At 39.9% G+C, this 20,531-nt stretch overlaps 1 protein-coding gene and 1 non-coding gene across 6 annotated transcripts in view; both read left to right on the top strand.

Annotated features, from left to right (window-relative positions):
• Nucleotides 1-4,210, top strand: part of HIRA (histone cell cycle regulator) — a 74,435-nt gene extending 70,225 nt beyond the window's left edge. For all 5 annotated transcript variants that reach the window (XM_060028544.1, XM_060028543.1, XM_060028542.1 and 2 more), the window contains one exon: nt 3,365-4,210. In XM_060028544.1, the coding sequence (XP_059884527.1) occupies nt 3,365-3,481 (117 nt within the window). In that variant the 3' untranslated portion in view covers nt 3,482-4,210. The remainder of the gene's footprint in view (nt 1-3,364) is intronic.
• Nucleotides 4,211-15,186: 10,976 nt separating this feature from the next.
• On the top strand, nt 15,187-15,350 carry LOC132436694 (U1 spliceosomal RNA). Its single transcript, XR_009521847.1, has one exon. It is a non-coding gene; the product is annotated as a U1 spliceosomal RNA (small nuclear RNA).
• The last annotated feature ends 5,181 nt before the right edge of the window (nt 15,351-20,531 follow it).

Raw genomic sequence — 20,531 nt, 5'->3', positions numbered from 1 at the left:
AGTGTCTTTGTCTGGCTTTCATGTCAGGATAATGCTGGTCTCATACAATGAATCTAAACATGTTCTCTTCTCTTCAGTTTTTTGAAAGAGTATGTGGAGGATTGTTCTTCATTCTTCTTTAAATTTTTGGTAAAATTCACCAGTGAAGCCATCTGGTCAGTCCTGGGCTTTTCTTTGTTGGGAGGTTTTTGATTACTGATTCAGTCTCCTTGTTACTTATAGGTCTGTTCACATTTGCTATTTCTTCATGATTCAGTCTTGGTAAGCTGTGTATTTCTAGGAAGTTGTCCATTTTATCTAGGTCATCCGATTTGTTGGTGTACAGTTGTTCATAGTATTCTCTTATTTATACTCCTTTTATTTTTGTGGCATCAGTTGCAATGTCCCTATTTCACTTCTGATTTTCATTATTTGAGTCTTCTGTTTTTCTTAGTCCATGTAGCTAAATGCTTGTCAATTTTGATGATCTTTTCAAGGAATTCATTTTTGGTTTTATTATTTTCTCTATAGTTTTTCTGTTCTCCATTTTACTTATTTTCTGATATGTATGATTTTCTTCTGCTTGTTGGGTTTAGTTTCCTTTTATTTTTCTAGTTTTGTTAAATGCAATGTTCTGTTATTGATTTGATTTGTGAATCTTTCTTTGTAGATTTTTATAGCTATAAATTTCTCTTTAGCCAGTGCTTTTGCTGCATTCCAGTATGTTGTGTTTTCATTTTCATTTGTCCCTAGATATTTTTAAATTTCCCTTGTAATTTCTTCTTTGAATCATTGATTGTTTAACAGTGTGTTAATTTCCACATATTTGTGTGTGTTCCAGTTTTTCTTCTGCTGTTGATTTCTAGTTTCATTCCATTGTGATTGGAAAAGACACTTTTATGATTCAGTCTTTTTAAGCTTATTGAGACTTGTTTTGGTCTGTCCTGGTGAGTGTTACACACGCACTTGAGAAAAATGTATATTCTGCTCTTGTTGTGTGGAGTGTTCTGCATATGTGTGCTTTAGGTCCAGTTGGTCTATACTGCTTTTCAGGTCCTCTATTTCTTATTGATCTTCTGTCTGGTTGTTCTATCCATTATTGAAAATAGGATATCGAAGTCTTCTGCAAATTGTAGGACTGTCTTATTTCTCCTTTCAGTTCAGATAATGTTTGCACCATGTGTTTAGGAACTCTGATGTTTGGTGGGTATATGTTTATAACTGTTACATCTTCTTGGTCAATTGACCCTTTTATCATTATACAGTGTCCTGTGTCTTATAACAATTTTTGACATAAAGTCTATTTTGTCTGTTATTAGTATAGCCATCTCTTTTCTATTTTGCTTATTATTTACATGGGATATCTTTTTGATTCTTTCACTTTCAACCTGTGTATATCCTCCTTTAGATCTAAGTGAGTTCCTTGTAAGCAGCATATAGTTGGATCCTGTTCTTTTATCCATTTTTTGATTAAGGAGTTTAATCCATTTTCAACATGTGCTGTATTTCTACTTATGCTATACAAGACTGCTTTTAAATTTTTTAATTTCCCTAGAAGTTTCACTCCTGCTTCTTTCCACAACCTTAGACATTCTGTTGTATTCTACCTGTATCTCTTGACCCCAGGTTCCCAGGGGTTGCAGTTCCCCTGCTGCTTTCACACGCCACAGTGCTCACCACTGCCTTTTGCAGCCTCCATCCTGATATCTATACTATGCTACTGTTCCCATCAGTACTCTCCATTCATTTAGGTTTTCTTTAATGCCTTCCAGTAAGCTTTTTTAATTTTCAGCACATAGGCCATACACATCATTTTTAGAATTATTCTTAGATATTTTATAATTGTGAGTATTCTAAGTGATAAGTTGTTTTATGTTTTCTGATTATTCATTGCTGCTGTACATATGCATTTGACTTTGGTATATTAATCACCAGCCATCTTTCTACACATTTCTATTATTTTTATTAATTTGTCCATTAATTGTTTTGCATTTTCTATGTGGTTTAAACAATGAAGTCATCTCAAATAATCTTTTTATTTCCTATTTTCCAGTTCTAAGTTTTCTAATATTAAATTCTCCTTGATTTCCAGGATAAACCCTACTTGGTCATGAGTTGCCATCTTTTTTTTTTTTTGGCCACGCAGCACAGCCAAAAAAAAAACACTTTATTGTGAATCTTGGTATGTCTTCCTTTGTAGGTAATATGTTCTTGTACTTTCGAAATTTTCAGAAATTTTCTGTCTTTTATATCTGAAAATTCTGTATATTTCATTCTAATGTGTCTGGTTATCAGTTTTCCCATATATTACTTGATCAGCACTCAGTGGAGCCTTTCAACCTAAGGCCATTCGTTGTTTAATTATGTGAAATATACCCATATTACTTCTTTAAATATTTCCTTCTCTCTTCTTTCTCTGTCTCCTGTGGGATCCATTATGTGGATATTGGGCCTACCTGCTGCGCTCACCTGCCTTTGTAGGCAATGGTACAGTTTCTCCTCTTACAGTTTCCCCTCTGCCTGCCTCCCTTATGAGTGTGGGCTGCTCCTCTATCTGATCTCACTCTGACTTGGTCTTCAGCAGTGTCCAGTCTCCTGCTAATCCCATCTCCTTCAACCACTGTGTTGCTCAAACTTGGTATCTACGCTTGGTTCTTTTCTATAATTCATCATCTTGTTACCACACTTGTTTTAACATATTGGCCCTTCTCTTCCAGTGGTCAGTGCTGTCAGTTGATGGTTTTCCCTTTGCAGCAGCCGTGCTCCTCAAGGGTCTGTGCGGTGGAGACCCTGCATGGCAGTGCATGTTGCAGGAGGGCCCAGGCAGACATGGTGCCACCCAGGGTGGAGGAGGCATAGGCAAGAGCTGAGGACAGAGACTCCAGGACTGTAAAACCAAGGCCAGTCACTGTCACCCAGGCACCTCCTCGCCCCTGGCCTTGACCTCACGTCCCTGGAACACATCCACATAAGGGAGTGGTCCCTCCAGGATAGCCGTCTGCCTGGCCCTCTGCCCTGGTAGCCTTACTTGCATTCTGCTCTGGAAGGTCAGGCTACTCTGGCCACTAACCAGTGCAATCAGAGGCCAGCGGTGACTGTGCCAGCAGACTTAGGGGACACGGAAGAGCAGAACCTACCTGGTACCCACCCTTGAACTATGTCCCTCCCTGGGCCCTGCCACTCCACCCCATGTGCCCAAGCTCAGCTTTTTTAGCTGTCCCAGGCCTCCCAGCATACAGAGAAATTGTTCTCATCCATCTATGGTTTCTCCAGGGGGTGCCCATGGGGCAGATGGGCACAAGGGTCTTTGTTGGGTCAGGGAAACCCCCACAGTCTAGCTCTCCTCACTGTCAGTTGCACTCAGCTGTCACTCCTGTATCCGCAGGGTCTGCGGAAGAGGGACCTGCTGAAGGAGCTGCTGCCAGTCATCGGGCAGAACCTCCGCTTCCAGCGCCTCTTCACCGAGTGTCAGGAACAGCTCGACATCTTGAGGGACAAGTAGCCTGCCCAGCCGCAGCAAGGGCAGGGCCACACTCTCGCCACTGAGGACACACAGGTCGGCCTCTTATCTCGCTGGGCTACAGGATGAGGAGACACTGGCAGGAGGTGGGCTGTCCTACACCAGTACCGGCTCAGCCCCTGGGCACACTTCCCCTGTGTCCTGGGCCTGTTTCTCCCTCAGGGGGAGAAGCTCTGCCCGCAACTCGTTCCTCCCTCCAGGACCCCGGTGCAGAGCTGGAGCTCTGCCCAACTGCCCTGGGGCCAGTGAGGCAGCCCAGGCCTGCCGTCTCCAGCACGGTCCCCAGATGGACACTGGCCCTGCTACTGTAGGTGCCGTGCTGCTCCAGCTATGACGAATGAGCCATTTGTGAAAGAGAGAACCCTGAGACGTTAGCGTATTATGCAGTCAGTAGACTGACCTGAGACCTATGTAAAAAGAAAGCCTATTCCAACACATGGACTATTTTTGTACTAGAATTTGCTAACTTGTAATATGGAATTTTCCTTTTGGCCAATAATCAGGATTTCCCTATAAGTCACTTGGACATTGGTCACTTGTAGGAAATTTAAACTCTAATTATGACAGTTACATTGAAAAATAATTGTACTGAAATTAACTTGTCTATCTTCATTTAGTTTTAATTTTTAAATGTTTGTAAAAAGAGACTTTTGGGGGGAATGGGGCAGAGGGTGGGCGATTTCTTTTGTAAGTGTAAAATAAATGAACACGCATTGGATACCAAATGGTCCTGACTTCCCCTGCCTTTTCCTTCTAACTTCCACCTCTCTCCCCTGCACTGTGAATCCCTCGCCTTTGATGTCATCTGCTCCCCCTGCCCCTTCATGCAAAAAGTCATTTCACAGCATGGAGTCACTTTCCTGGTCGTGCAGCATCTCAGGCTGAGCTGGGCGAGCGGGCTGGCCACCGTGCACCTGTCTTCTCCCAAGCCAGGTGGAGAGGTCCTTGGTTCTGTCTGTGCTGTGCTCTGGGTCTCTGATTGTGCTGGGCACCAAGGAAATCATGTAAGGAAGTCCATAAATACAGACTTGAGTTTTCTGAAGAATTATCTGGAAGCTGGGATTTTCTTAGAAAGTGGTCCTGATGCTGACCCACAGGAGAAGAGACAGCCAGAATCAGAATCCTCAAGCCTGGTGAAGGCCAAGCACCTTCTCCCCAGGGTCCTGGACCTCCTCGGCACCTCCCTGCCAGGTGGCCATCCCATTGCCTGTCTCACTCAGAAGTCACGTGGCTGCATGAGAACCAGGCACACCTGCATGCCCGACAGAGCCAGCACACACACTGCGTCTGGGCATGGACACCCAGAAGCCAGGCTACAAGTGTGAGCTTTTCGCTGAGGAATGAGCCAGAGATGCTGCACAGGCATTGAGAACTCTGGAGCCCCAGGATGCACGCAGCCTCGGGACTGACAGGCCTGCCTGGGATCCAAACCAGGAAAAACGTGGGCCTCACTTTTCAGCTGTCAAAGGGAGGTGAGGTTAAGAAAACGTGCATGATTGTGAGGACCAACTGGGATCACAGAGGCAAAGTCATGGCACTGAGCACATGTTCCCGTGAATAAAACTTTGACAATCAAGTGTTTTTATACACTACTATTTGGACAGGAGAGGAGACAAACAGCAGAAAGACTGGTTGGAAACTTCTGGTTCCAGCCAAGATGGATTGACAGGGACCAAATTGACCCTTCTGCCTGAAACAACCAAAGGAACCAGTCAAAATACATGAAACAATGGTCTCAAGGCACTGGATATCAGAAAACAAAGGACAGTGATCCCTGGGAGATGGAAAGCAAAGAAGATGAGCCTTGTGACTGCCCCAGCTTCCTACCTGGAGAGAGAGTTTCCAGGCTGCAGCAAAGGGAGGGGAAGCTGAGGTAGAGCCCAGCAGGATACTTGAGTTGAAGACATGAAGCTGAGAGCCCAGGAAGACCAAGGCAGCTAGAGTTTTCAGGACAGAATCCCAGAGAGGAGAGAGCTCCATGGAGAGAGAACCCTGGAGCTCAACAGAGGGAGTGCCTTTGCATATTCAGCTGCATACTGATCAGTGCTTGTGTGATGAGGAAGTGACTGAGGCCAGGCAAAGAACCATCTGAAAGGATTAGGGTGACAATTGTCTAGTTGTCACCCAGGGCTGGGAATAGTGCCTCTTCCTACCAACAGGACTAGAAAAACTCATAACTCACAGGCTTGGGATAGAAGAGTTACCCAGGAAGTCTTGCCTCAGTTTTGGAGAATAATTAGAGCACTGCTCCAGATCCATCTAACAGAAAATAAAGCAAGACCCAAAAGGATCAAATTGTTTCCAAGTAATTAATTACATTGCAAACCAAAGTTCCAGAGAATTTATAAGAATACAGAGGTACCCAGCATCCAACAAGGTAAAGTTTACAGTGTCTGGCATCCACACCAGGCATACAAAGAAGCAGGAACACAATGCAAAATGAGAATAAGCAATCTTACTGATCAGTCAAAACTGGCCCAGAAGTTATACAGATATTAGAATTAGCAGAGAAGGACATTAAAACGGTCATTATAACACTACTCCTTATGTTCAGAAAAGTTAAGTGGAGACATAGAAGACCGTAACAAGGAAGTTGCAATCAAACTTCCTAGAGATGAAAACGTGTAACATGGAGATGAAAAATGTGTGGAATAGGATTAATGACAGATTAGACATTGCAGAAAAGATAAGTGAACTTGAAGGCAGAGCAATAAAAATGCTCCAAAACAGACAATCCAAAGGAGGAAAGAACAGAAAAGAGCATCAGTAAGTCATGGGACAACGTCAGATAGCCTAATACACAGGTAACTGAAGTCCTCAAAGGAAAGGAGAGAGAAGGTGGTGATAAGAAAAAATATTTGAATAAATAACGGCCAAAAATTTGCCCCACCCTTCCTGCTGTCCCTTGTGTCCCTACAGGCAACCTCTGTGCCACTGTGCCCTCATCCCTACCATAATGCCATGCCTGCTGACCTCCCTACGCCTGTCCACTGATGCTCCACACCTTCCCACTACCTCTGCCTGCTGAACTTGTTTGCACGCAGAGCACTGGGTGTATTTTCCTGGGCTGTATCTCCCTGCCTCTCTCCAAGTTCTGACCTGATCCCCTTAGGCCCCTCCCAGCTTCAGCCTCCAGATCACCTGTGAGAGGAGTCAGAGCCCTTTACACATTAGGCTGATGCTGTGGGAGGTTGTATATACCTGCAGCAGGTACACTGAGGAGATAAGGCAAAACCCATCATCTCTTTCCATGTTAAATCTATTATTCCTGTTCTCTCACATATATGGCAAATATTTTCTCAGTTCATCTTTAAATTTTATTTGTGTGTTAATTTAAGCTTTTAATTTTTGTGAAATTTAATTTTTGTTCTTTTTTTAATATAATTTTTTTTTAATATTTATTTATTTGGCTGCTCCGGATCTTAGTTGCAGCTCATGGGATCTTCGTTGCCATGTGCAGGATCTTTGTTGTGGCATGTGGGATCTTTTAGTTGTGGCATGCAGGATCTAGTTCCCTGACCAGGAATCAAACCCTGGCCCCCTGCATTGGGAACACGGAGTCTTAATTGCTGGACCACCAGGGAAGTCCCTAATTTTTGTTCTTTTGTAACTTATTTTTTTAACCTTAGGACACTTCACCAGATACATGGATGGCAATTAAAATAAGCACAAAAAAAGATGTTCAATGTCACCAGTCATTTAGAAAATGCAAATTAAAACCACAGTGATATAACAGCACATACCTATTAGAATGTCATAAAGTTAAGAATATATATAAAATACTGAGTATTGAGGATGTGGAGCAACTGGAGCTCTCATGTATTGCCAACAGGAAGGCACAATAGTATAGTCACCTTAAATAGTTTGACAGTTCCTTGCAAAGTTAAACATACGGTCATCAGAGGACCCAGGTATTCCACTCTTAGGTTTTTGTTTTTGTTTTGTTTTTAAAGATACATAACATTTTTCATCACAAGGATATCTCATGTTTCCCTTTAAAAAAAAAAAAACAGCTTTACTGAGATAAAATTCTCATAACATGTAACTCACCTATTTAAAATGTACAATTCAGTGGTTTTTAGGATAGTCACACATATGTGCAACCATCACCAGTTACTATTAGAATATTTTCATCACCTCAAAAAGAAACCTCATGCCCTTTATCATGCTCCATACCCCCATCCCTACCATCCCTAAGCAACCACCAGTCTACTTTCTGTCTCTATAGGCTTGCCTATTCCAGTATTTCATACAAATGGAATTATAGACTGTGATATTTTGTGACTGGCTTCTTCTATAGCGTAATGTTTACAAGATTCAATCATATGTCAGTACTTCACTCCTTTTTATGGTCAAATAATATTTAATTGTATGGGTATACCTCATTTTGCTTCTCCAGTCATCCACTGATAGACGTGTGGGTTGTTTCCAGTTTTGGTGATTATGCATAATGCTGCTCTAAACATCTGTGAACAAGTTGTTGTGTGGACATGTTTTCATTTCTCATGGTTATATATATGTAGAAGTAGAATTAGTAGGTAATAATGTGACTATAATTGTTTGAGGAATTGCTGTACTGCCTTCCAAGTGACTGCACCATTTTACATTCATACCAGCAGTGTATGAGGATTCTGATTTCTCCACATTCTCACCAACAATTCTTTTTTTTTTTTTTTTTTTGGCCACGCCGCACGGCTTGTGGGATCTTAGCTCCCCAGCCAGGGATCAAAGCCAGGTGCCCAGCAGTGGAAATGTAGAGTCCTAATCACTGGACTGCCAGGGAATTCCTTCACCAACAATTCTTATTGCCTGATTTTTTTCATTATAGTCATCTGAATGGGTGGGGTTTTTTTTTTCTTCTTTTTTTTTTTAACATCTTTATTGGAGTATAATTGCTTTACAATGTTGTGTTACTTTCTGCTGTATAACAAGGTGAATCAGCTGTACGTATACATATATCCCCATATCCCCTCCCTCTTGCGTCTCCCTCCCCCCCCTCCCTATCCCACCCTTCTAGGTGGTCACAAAGCACCCAGCTGATCTCCCTGTTCTATGCGGCTGCTTCCCACTAGCTAACTATTTTACATTTGGTAGTGTATATATGTCAGTGCCACTCTCTCACTTAGTCCCAGCTTACCCTTCCCCCTGAGTGGGTGGTTTTGATTTGCATTTCTCTAGTGACAAAACATGTTGAGCATTTTTTAATGTGTTTATTGGCCATTTGAATATCTTATTTGGAGAAATGTCTATTCCAATCCTTTGCTAACTTTTAAATTGGGTTATTTGTCTTTATTATTGAGTTGTGGGAGTTTTTTATACATTCTACATGCAAATTCCTTATCAGATATATGGTTTACAAATATTTCCTCCCATTCTGTATATTTACTTTTTTGATAGTGTCTTTGAAGCATAGAAGTTTTCAGTTTTGATGAAGTCCATCCAATTTTCTTTTGTTGCTTGCGCTTCTCTGGTCTCATCTAAGAAACCATCGCCAAATCCAAGACCATGCAAATTTACTCCTATGTTTTCTACTAAGAGGTTTTTTTTTTTTAATGCATATGTTGAAGTCCTAACTCTTAATTAATTTATTTATTTTTGCTGTGTTGCGTCTTCGTTTCTGTGCAAGGGCTTTCTCTAGTTGTGGCAAGCGGGGGCCACTCTTCATCGCGGTGCGCGGGCCTCTCACTATCACGGCCTCCTTTGTTGCGGAGCACAGGCTCCAGACGCGCAGGCTCAGTAGTTGTGGCTCACGGGCTAGTTGCTCTGTGGCATGTGGGATCCTCCCAGACCAGGGCTCGAACCTGTGTCCCCTGCATTAGCAGGCAGATTCTCAACCATTGTGCCACCAGGGAAGCCCTCTACTAAGAGTTTTATAGTTTAAACTCTTATATTCAGAACTTTGATCCATTTTGAGTAAATACTTGTATGTGGCGTGAGGTAAGAATCCAACTTCACTATTCTGTTTGAGGCTATCCAATGTCCCATCATTTATGAAAAGTTTGTTCTTTCCCCCATTGAATGGTCTTGCCACCCATGTTGAGAATCAGTTGATCATAGACACACGGGGTGTTTCTGGACTCAGTTCTAGTCCATTGATCTATATGTCTTTTCTTATGCCAATATCACACTGTCTTGATTAATGTTGTTTTACAGTAAGTTTTGAGATCAGGAAGTGTAACTCCTCCAACTTAATTGTTCTATTTCAAGATATTTTTTTGCTATTCTGGAGCCTTTTGAGTTTCCATGTTAATTTTAGAATCAGCTTGTCAATTTCTGCAAAGAAGAAAGCTGCAATTCTGATAGGGATTACAATGAATCTGTAGATCAGTTTGGGGAAGGCCATCTTAAAATATCTTCCAGTTGATGAATACAAACAGATTACCACTTATTTAGGTCTTTAATTTCTTTCAGTAATGTTTTATAGTTTCTGGTATATAAATTTTACGGTTCTTTTATAAAAATTTTCTATGTAATTCTTTTTTTTTTTTTCTTCTTTTTTTTTGCGGTACGCGGGCCTCTCACTGTTGTGGCCTCTCCCGTTGCGGAGCACAGGCTCCAGACGCGCAGGCTCAGTGGCCATGGCTCACGGGCCCAGCCGCTCCGCGGCATGTGGGATCTTCCCAGACCGGGGCACGAACCCGTGTCCCCTGCATCGGCAGGCGGACTCTCAACCACTGCGCCACCAGGGAAGCCCTATGTAATTCTTTTTAATGCCATTATAAATGGAAGTGTTTTTAAAATTTCACTTTCAGATTGTTCACTACAAGTGTATAGAAATACAATTGATTTCTGTATATTACTCTTGTATTCTGCAACCTTGCTAAATTCATTCATTAGTGTTAATAACTTTTACTGGGATCCTTAGGATTTTCTATATATAAGGTCATGACATCTGTGAATATAGTTTTACTTCTTTTCCTACCTAGATGCCTTTTATTTCTTTTTCTTGCCTAATTGCTCTGGCCAGACCCTCCACTTAGTACAACATTGAATAGAAGTGGCAAGAGTGGACATCCTTGTTTTGTCACTGATCTTAGGGGGGAAGCATCCAGTCTCTCATCATTAAGTATTATACTAATTCTGTTTTTTTTATAGATGCCCTTCATCAGATTGAAGAAGTTCCCTTCTAATGCTAATTAATTTATTTTGTATATTGAACCATCCTTGGTTCAAGATAAATCCCACCTGGTAATGGTATAAAATTTGTTTATGTGTCACTGTATTTTTGAGGATTTTTGTGTCCATAGTCATAAGATAGTTTCGCAGTTTATTTGTGAGGTCTTTTCTGGTTTTGGTGTCAGGGTGTTGCAAAATGAATGAGTAAGTTGGGAAGTATCCCCTCCTCTTCTGTTTCTTTGAAGAATTTGTAAAGAATTAGTAATGATTTTTTTAACGTTTGGTAGAATTCAGCAGTAAAGCCCTATGGGCTAGTGCTGTTTTTGTAGGTGGTTGTTTTATTACTAATTCTATCTTTCTGTTTCTTATAGGTCTATTTGTACTGTCTATTTCTACTTCAATCAGTTAGAATAGTTCATCTTTCTAGAAGTTTGTTCATCTAAGTTATCCAATTAATTGGCATATAATTGTTCATAATATTCCTTTATAATGCTTTTTATTTCTGTAAAGTTAGTAGTGTCCCCTCTTTCATTTCTGATTCTTACAATCTGAGTTTTCTCTCTTGTGTTCTTGGTCAATATAGCTAAATGTTCAACGATTTCGTTGATCTTTACAGAAAACCAGCTTTTGGTTTCCTTTATTTTCTCTATTGTTTCCCTATTCCTTATTTCATAAATTTATGCTCTAATCTTTATTACTTTCTTTCTTCTGCTTGCTTTAGGTTTAGTTTACTCCTCTTTTTCCAGTGTCTTAAGATGGAACGTTATGTGATTAAAGCTATAAAATTTCCCTCTAAGCACTGCCTTAGGAGGATCCTACGAGTTTTGGTATGTCGTGTTCTGGTTTTAATTCATCTCAAATTATTTTCTAATTTCTCTTTTGATTTCTTCTTTGACTCATTGGTCTTTTAGAGTGTGCTGTTTAATTTCCACATACCTGTGAATTTCCCAATTTTATTTTGTTATGGATGTAACTTTATTCCATTGTAGTCAAAACACACTTTGTATTGTTTCTATCCTTTAGATTTACTGAGGTTTGTTTTATGGCTTATGCCAGAAGTGTTCCATATACACTTGAGAAGAACATATAGTCTATTGTTAAGTGCAGACATGTTGCTCTTTTACAGCCACACCACTTCCCTTTCACTCCATGATCTCCTTAACTCATAGCAACCACTAATCTGTTCTCTACATCTGCAATTTTTCATTTCAGGAATGTAAAATAAAAGGAATCATTCTGTATGTAATCTATTGGTATTGGCCTTTTTCACTCAGGATTATTGAAGATGAATTCAAATTGTTTTATGTATCAGTACTTCGTTCCTTTCTATTACTGAATACTATTTCATGGTTTTGCTACATAGTTTATTTAACCATTCACCTGTTGAAGGACATCAATCAGGCTGATTCCAGTTTTTGGCTATTACAATTAAAGCTGCTATTAAAGTTTTTATATAAATATAAATCTTTGTTTTACTGAGATAAATGCCCAAGAGGACAATTGCATGATACAGTAGATGCAGGTGTAATTTTTTCCTTTCTTTTTTTTTGGCCATGCTCTGCTGCACGGTTTGCAGGATTGAACCCAGGCCACGGCAGTGAAAGTGCTGAGTCCTAACCACTAGACCACCAGGGAACTCCCTGTAATTTTTCAGTAATCTGACAAAGGCAATTCAGTGAAGAAAGAATAGTCTTTTCAGCAAATGCTGCTGGAAGCACTGGACATCCACATGCAAAAAAAGAAAAAAGGATCTAGACTTTTTTAATGCTGCTCTAAGAGAGCTTTAAGAGAATGAAAAGACAAGACTCAGTCTCAGAGAAAATATCTGCAAATTATTTATCTGATAAAGGACTTCAATGCAATATATACAAACTCTTTAAAGATCTCTAAAATTTCAGCAATAGGAAGACAAGCAACACAATTAAAAAATGGACAAAGATCTGTACAGATACCTCACCAAAGAAGATATACAGATGGCTATAAGTATGTAAAAAGATGCTCAACATCATATTTCAATAGGGAATCTAAAATTCAAAAAACAATGAAATACTACTATATACCTATTAAATTGGCTAAAATCCAAAAATCTGACACCACCAAATGCTCGTGAGGATGTGGAACAATAGGAACTCTCATTCAGTTGCTGGTGGGAATGCAAAATGGTACAGCCATTTTGGAAGATAGTTCTGGTAGTTTCTAACAAAATTAAACATAACCTTACATATGATTGAACAATTGCACTCCTAGGTATTTACCCAAATGAGTTTAAAACTTATATTCATTCAAAAACCTACACATGAATGTTTTAGTAGCTTTATTTATAGTTGCCAAAGACTGAAACAACCAAGATGTCCTTCAGTAGATGAATGAGCAAACTGTTGTACATCTGTGTGTTGGAATATTGTTCATCAAGAAAAATAAATGAGGGCTTCCCTGGTGGCGCAGTGGTTGAGAGTCTGCCTGCCGATGAAGGGGACACGGGTTCGTGTCCCAGTCCGGGAGGATCCCACATGCTGCGGAGCGGCTAGGCCCGTGAGCCATGGCCGCTGAGCCTGCGCGTCCGGAGCCTGTGCTCCGTAATGGGAGAGGCCACAGCAGTGAGAGGCACGCGTACCGCAAAAAAAAAAAAAAGAAAAATGAGAATGAGCTACACAGCCATGAAAAGATGTGGAGATCTTAAATGGATATTGCTGAGCCAATTTGAAAAGGCTACATACTGTATGATTCCAATTAAATGACATTCCGTAAAAGGCAAAACTATAAAGAGTAAAAATGTCACTGGTTGCCAGAGATTCTGTGTCTGGGGGAGGGGTTTGGACAGAGGGGAATGGATGAATAAGTGAAGCACAGGGGATTTTTACAGTGGTGAAACTGTTCTGTACAACTATAGTGGTGGGTACATGACATTATGCATTTGTCAAAATTCACTGAATGTACAACACGAAGAGTGAACCCTAATGTAAACTATAGACTTTAGCCTTTAATGATGATGTATTAATATTGGTTCATAAATTGTAACAAAAGTACCATACTAAGGCAAGATGTTAAAAAACAAGGGCGGGCTTCCCTGGTGGCGCAGTGGTTGAGAGTCTGCCTGCCAGTGCAGGGGACGTGGGTTCGTGCCCTGGTCCACGAAGATCCCACATTCTGCGGAGTGGCTGGGCCCGTGAGCCATGGCCGCTGAGCCTGCACGTCCGGAGCCTGTGCTCCACAGTGAGAGAGGCCACAGCAGTGAGAGAGGCCCGTGTACCACAAAAAAATTTAAAAAAAAAACAAGGGCATTGGGATACATGGGAACTCTCTGTAGAGGGAGAGTTCTAAAGGTTCTGAGGTAACTACTCAATTTTTTTTTTGTAAACCTAAAACTGCTATACAATAATTGTCTATTAATATTTGAAAACCTATTGGACATATTTGTGTGGGTCTTTTTCTGGGTTCTGTACTCTGTTACTTTGATCTATGTGTCCGTCTCTTTGTCAATATCACATTGTCTTAATTACTATAGCTACATGGAAAGGCTTAACATTGGGTAATTTTCCAAATTTGTTTTTCCTTTTCAAAACTATTTTAGCTATTCTAGGGCCTGTGCTTTCCATGTAAATTGTAGTATAAGCTTGTGTGCATCTTTTATTTATTTATTTATTTTTTTGCTGTACGCGGGCCTCTCACTGTTGTGGCCTCTCCCGTTGCGGAGCACGGGCTCCGGACGCACAGGCTCAGCGGCCATGGCTCACGGGCCTAGCCGCTCCACGGCATGTGGGATCTTCCTGGACCGGGGCACGAACCTGTGTCCCCTGCATCAGCAGGCGGACTCTCAACCACTGCGCCACCAGGGAAGCCCCTGTGTGCATCTTTTTAAAAGTACCTGGATTTTCATAGTAATTGTGTTAAAACTGTATGCCATTTTGGGGGAAATTGATATCCTTACTATGTTTAGTCTTCCAACCTATGAACATGATATGTTTCTCCATATATTTAGACCTTTGATTTCTTTCATCAGCACTGTGTAGTTTTCATCATACAAGTCCTGTACCTGTATTGTCAGATTTACACCAAAGAATTTTTTTGGAGCAATTACAAATATGTTGTATTTTAATTTCAGTGTCCACATGTTCATTGCTGGTATATAGAAATATAATTGATTTTTATATATTGATCTTATATCCTGCAACCTTACTAAATTCACTATCAGTTCCAGGATTTTTCTGTAGATTCCTTGGGATTATCCACACAGACAATCATGTCATCTGAAAATAGGGACAATTTTATTTCTTCCTTTCTGATTGGTATTCCTTTTATTTCCTCTACATTATTACACTGGCTGGAATTTCCAGTATTTTGTTGAGTGTTTTGTATTTTGTTTTTTGTTTTTTTTTACTTCAGTCACTTTATTCGAAAATCCAGTTAGTGATTTAATATCATGGTTCTTTTCATGCACAGGTTACTGAGGCCTAGAATTCACACGAGGCCTGCTAGGCAATCATAGCAGCCATTGTTTTGAAAGCAGCATATCTGACGGTCCTGGGCCCTTTAGAGTCTCTACAATGTCTCTGAATAAAAAGCCATCTGACATACTTACCTGGCAGAGGAGATACCATGATCACGAAGGTGGTTTTCCCAGGGCAAGGCTTATCCATTGCACTTCGGATTTGCTGACCCCTGCGATTTCCCCAAATGTGGGAAACTCGACTGCAAAATTTGTGATAGTGGGGGACTGCGTTCGCGCTTTCCCCTGATATAAAAAAAAAAAAAAAAAGCCATCTGACAACAGGAGGATAGATTTCTTGTTCCTCATTTTAGGGGCAAAGCATTCAGTCTTTCACCGTTAAGTACAATGTTAGCTGTAGGTTTCTGGAGATGTTCTTTATCGAATTGCAGAAATTGCCCTCTGTTCCTAGCTTTGTGAGACTTTTTATCATGAATAGGTGTTGGACTTTGTCGTATGTTTTTCTGCATAAATTCAACTGATAAGATGATGTGATTTTTCTTACTTAGCCAGTTAGTATGGTGGCTTACATTGGTGGTTAATATTTGAACACTGAACCAGCCTTACATGCCTGGAATAAACCCCACTTGGTCATGGTATATAGTTCTTTTCATGTATTACTTAATTCCATTTGATAATACCTTGTTAAGAATTTTTACATGTATATTCATGCCTGTAGTATCCTGTTTCGTAGTACTTGTCTAGTTTTCATAACAGGGTAATACTAACTTCATAAAATAAATTTGGAAGTGTTCCCTCCTCTTCTGTTTTCTGGAAGAGATTGTATAGAATTGGTGTTGATTCTTTAAAAAAATTAGTAAACTTCTTCATGAAAGCATCTGGCAATAGATATCTCTTTTTCAAGAATTCTTTAACTACAAGTCCAACATCTTTAATCATTTTATGACTACTCAGATTATTTCATATTAGTTTGGTGTTACAGTTTGTATTTTTTTGAGGAATTGGCCCGTTTCATCTAAGTTGTCAAATTTACTTTTGTGGAGTTGTACCTACTATTCTCTTATTCTTTTCAGGTCTACAGGGTTTGTCATGATAACTCGTATTTTATCCCCTATTTTGTTTCTAATATTGGTACTTTGTGGCTTGCCTCTTTTTTTCTTTGTGCATCTTGCAAGAGGTTTGCCAATTTTATTGATCTTTCAGAACTTTTGTTTAATTGGTTTTCTCTATTTTCCACTTTCCATTTCATTGATCTATGCCCTTGTTTCCTTACTTCTGCTTTTTTAGTGTTACTTTGCTTTCCCTGAGATGGGAGCTTAGATTATTGACCTAAGAATTTCTTCTTTTTTTCCAGCTTTATTGAGATATAATTGACATAGAACACAGTGTAAGTTTAAGTTATATAGTGTGATGATTTGATACATGTATATATTGTAAAATGATTACCACAGCAGGGTTAGTTAACACCTCTATCACCTTACATAATTACCATTTCTTTTTTGTGGTAAGAACATTTATGATCTACTCTCTTAGTAACTTTCAAGTATATAGCTGGCTTTAGGTAGTATGGACATTTTAACAATATCTATATTCCGATTAATAAACACAAATACCTTTCGATTTATTTGTGCCCTCAGTTTCTTTAATCGAAGCCTTATAGTTTTCAATGTACAGATCCTTCACCACCTTGACTAGATTTATTCCTAAGTACTTTATTGTTTTTGATGCTATTATGAATGGGATGGTTTTATTTTGTTTTTCAGATATTTCATTGTTAGTGTATAGAAAGGCAACTGATTTCTGTATGTTGATTTTGTATCCTGCAACTTTACTAAATTTGTTGATTAGTTCTAACAGTTTTTGGTGGAGTCTTTAGGACTCTATACATAAGATCATATCATCTGCAAACAAAGACAATTTTACTTATTCCTTTCCAATTTGGAGGCCTTTTCTTTCTTTTTCTTGCCCGATTACTCTGGCTAGGACTTCCAGTACTATGTTGAATAGGAGTGGTGAAAGTAGGCACCCTTGTCTTGTTTCTGATCTTAGAGAAAAAGCTTTCAACCTTTTACCATTGAATTTGATGTTGACTATGGGCTTATCATTTGTGGCCTTTATTATGTTTAGGTATAATCCTTCTGAAAGATCAACGAAATTGGCAACCCTCTTGACCCACTGGTTGTTCAGGAGTGTGTTGTTTAATTTCCACATATTTGTAAATTTTCTAACTTTCCTCCTACTACTGACTTCTAGTTTTATGCCATTGTGATCAGAAAAGATACTTGGTATGATTTCAATCTTCTTAAATGTGCTGAGACTTGTTTTTTGACTTGTCGTATGATCTATCTTGGCGAACATTCTGTGTGCACTTAAGAATGTGTATACTGCTCCTATTTGATGGAATGTTCTGTATATGTCTGCTAAGTCCATTTAAAACTATATTTCAGGTCTAACATTTCCTTATTGCTTTTCTATCTGAATGCTCTAGCCATTGTTGAAAGTAGGGTATTTAAATCCCCTACTATTATTTTATTGTCTATTTCTCTCTGCAGATCTGTTAGTATTTGCTTAATCCTTCTAGCCACTCTATGCCTTTTGATTGGAGAATCTAATCCATTTGCATTTAGAGTAGTTATTGATATGTAAGGACTTACTAGGTAATAGGAATTTTTAGGTAATTATAGGTAATGCTATCTTATTCATTGCTTTCTGCCTTTTTTGTAGTTCCCTTGTTCCTTTCTCTCTCTCTTGCCTTTCTTTGTAAATTGATAATTTTCCTTAGTGATATGCATTGATTCTCCTCTCTTTATCTTGTGTGAATCTACAATAGGTTTTTCTGTTGTGGTTACCATGAGGCTTACATAAAACATTTAACAGATATAACAGTCTATTTTGATGCTGATAACAACTGAACTTTGATCACATCCAAAAACTCTACCCTTTTACTGCCCTCCTTTAATATTTTTGATGTCACAATTTACTTCTTTTTAGACAGTGTACTCATTAACTAATTATTTTAACTATAGTAATTTTAATACTCTTGTCCTTTAACCTTTATACTAGAGTTAACTGGTTAACACACAAGTTATTCCGAATTTGACTGTATTACAGTATTAGAGTATTACAGTATTAGAGTATTCCGAATTTGTATTACAGTATTAGAGTATTCCGAATTTGACTGTATACTTTACCAGTGTGCTGTACAGTTTCAAATGTTTTCATGTTGCTAATCAGTATCCTTTAATTTCAGCTTGAAGAACTCCTTTCATCATTTCTTGTAAGGCAGGTCTAGTGGTGATGAACTCCCTCAGCTTTTGTTTGTCTAGGAACATCTTTATCTTTCTTTTTTTTTTAATTTATTTATTTTATTTATTTATTTTTGGCTGCGTTGGGTCTTCATCGCTGCGCGTGGGCTTTCTCTAGTTGCGGTGAACAGGGGCTACTCTTCGTTGTGGCAGGCAGGCTTCTCATTGTGGTGGCTTCTCTTGTTGCAGAGCATAGGCTCTAGGCATGCGGGCTTCAGTAGTTGTGGCATGTGGGCTCAGTAGTTGTGGCTCGTGGGCTCTAGAGCACAGGCTCAGTAGTTGTGGCACACGGGCTTAGTTGCTCCGTGGCATGTGGGATCTTCCCAGACCAGGGCTTGAACCTGTGTCCCCTCCGTTGGCAGGTGGATCCTTAGCCACTGCACCACCAGGGAAGTCCCAACATCTTCATCTTTCCATCATATCTAAAGGACAACTTTGCCAGATATAGAATTCTTGGTTGGCCTTTTTTTCCCCTTTCAGCACTTGAATATATCAGGGAATATATTATCCCACTTTCTTTTGGCCTGTTAGGTTTCTGCTGAGAAATCCACTGATAGCCTTATGGGGGTTCCCTTGTAAGTTACAAGCTTCTTTTTGCTTGCTGCTTTTAAGATTCTCTTTATCTTTGATTTTTGATAGTTTAATTATAATGTGTTTTGGAGAATATATCACTGAATTTGTTTGGTGACCTATGACCTTCATTAACTAGCATATCTAAATCTCTCCCCAGATTTGGGTCAGTCTCAGCCATTATTTCTTTAAGTAAACTTTCTACCCCCTTATGCTTTTCTTCTCCTTCTGGGACTCCAATAATTCACATATTGTTGCTCTTGATGCTATCCCATATATCAGGTAGGCTTCCTTCACTCTTTTCATTCTTTTTTCTTTGTTCTCCTCTGACTGGATACTTTCAAAGTTCCTGTCTTCTAATCCACAGATTGTTTCTTCTGCTTGATCCATGCTGCTGTTGGTGCTCTCTGTTTCATTTTTCATTTCAATAACTGAATTCTTCAGCTCCAGAGTTTCTGTTTGGTCACTTTTATGACTTCTTTCTCTTTGCTACCTTGTCATTTTGTTTGTGTATTGTTTTCCTGGTTTCATTGAATTGTCTTTGTGTTTTCTCATAGCTCACTGAACTTCCTTAAAACAGCTATTTTGAATTCTTTATTGGGTAAACCTCAGATCTCCATATTTTGGGATTGGTTACTGGTAGATTATTATGATCCATTGGGGTGTCATGTTTCCTTGATTCTTCATGTTTCTTGAAGTTTTTGCACTGATGTCTTTGCATTTGAAGTAGCAGTCACCTCTTCCAATCTTTACTAGCTCCCTTCAGGAGAAAAATACCTTTTATCAGCCCTGCTAGTGATTCTGAGGCTTTCTCAGACCTTCTATGGATACATCTGCTCCACACTCTTTGCTCCCTCTTGTGGCAGAATTCTTAAGCTTGTACACCTTCTCTCAATCCAGCGACACACCAGGCTGGGTGCTGATAGCCTCCCTTTTTCTTTCCCAAGTGTGGCAGTAAAACTCACGTTTATGTCTCTCTCTGGCCTGCAGATTTGGGCTGGCTTTCTGTGCATGCCCAGTAGTTGTCTGCCAAAGCTCTCTCTTGCCATTGTCATTGGGAGCACACACAGGGAGCCAGCCACAGGATGGGGGTGTAGATGAGGCATGCAGAGTGCTGGGGGTGCCATGAACCAGTTGGGAGAATTTGTGGGTGAGGCATACCTAGCAGCTCATAGGCAGCTTCTTGATGGAGTCTGTGATATGGTTAATAAAGTTCACATACTTTCAGTGCCCTCAAAGAGTCCTATCTGCTGCTCCCCCAGCCTCTTCCCAGCTCCCCAGTCACACAGGCCATGATTCAGTACTCTGGAGGCGGTGGGGGAGAAACAGGCCTCTTTGGCAGCATCTGCACAGTTGGGGAAGCCAGGCAGTCCCTCTACACTCTCACTTTTCCCTGCAGGAGAAATCATGGGCAGGGAAGATCTCTCTTGGCCCTAAGCTGTGCCACCTTGGGGAAGCAGTGATGTGGGTAAGTTGAGCTGTCCTCTTACCCTCTCCAATGCATCCAAACTCTTTTTTTTTTTTCTCCAGTGCTGTGCTAGAGCTACTCTGCTGGAAATCCAGACTTCCACGAAGACTCTCTCATCTGTGAGTG

This window comes from Delphinus delphis, chromosome 13, assembly GCF_949987515.2.
Source record: "Delphinus delphis chromosome 13, mDelDel1.2, whole genome shotgun sequence".
Lineage (NCBI taxonomy): Eukaryota > Metazoa > Chordata > Mammalia > Artiodactyla > Delphinidae > Delphinus > Delphinus delphis.
The sequence above is the reverse complement of the archived record's forward strand: the minus strand, read 5'-3'. Positions and strand labels throughout refer to the sequence as shown.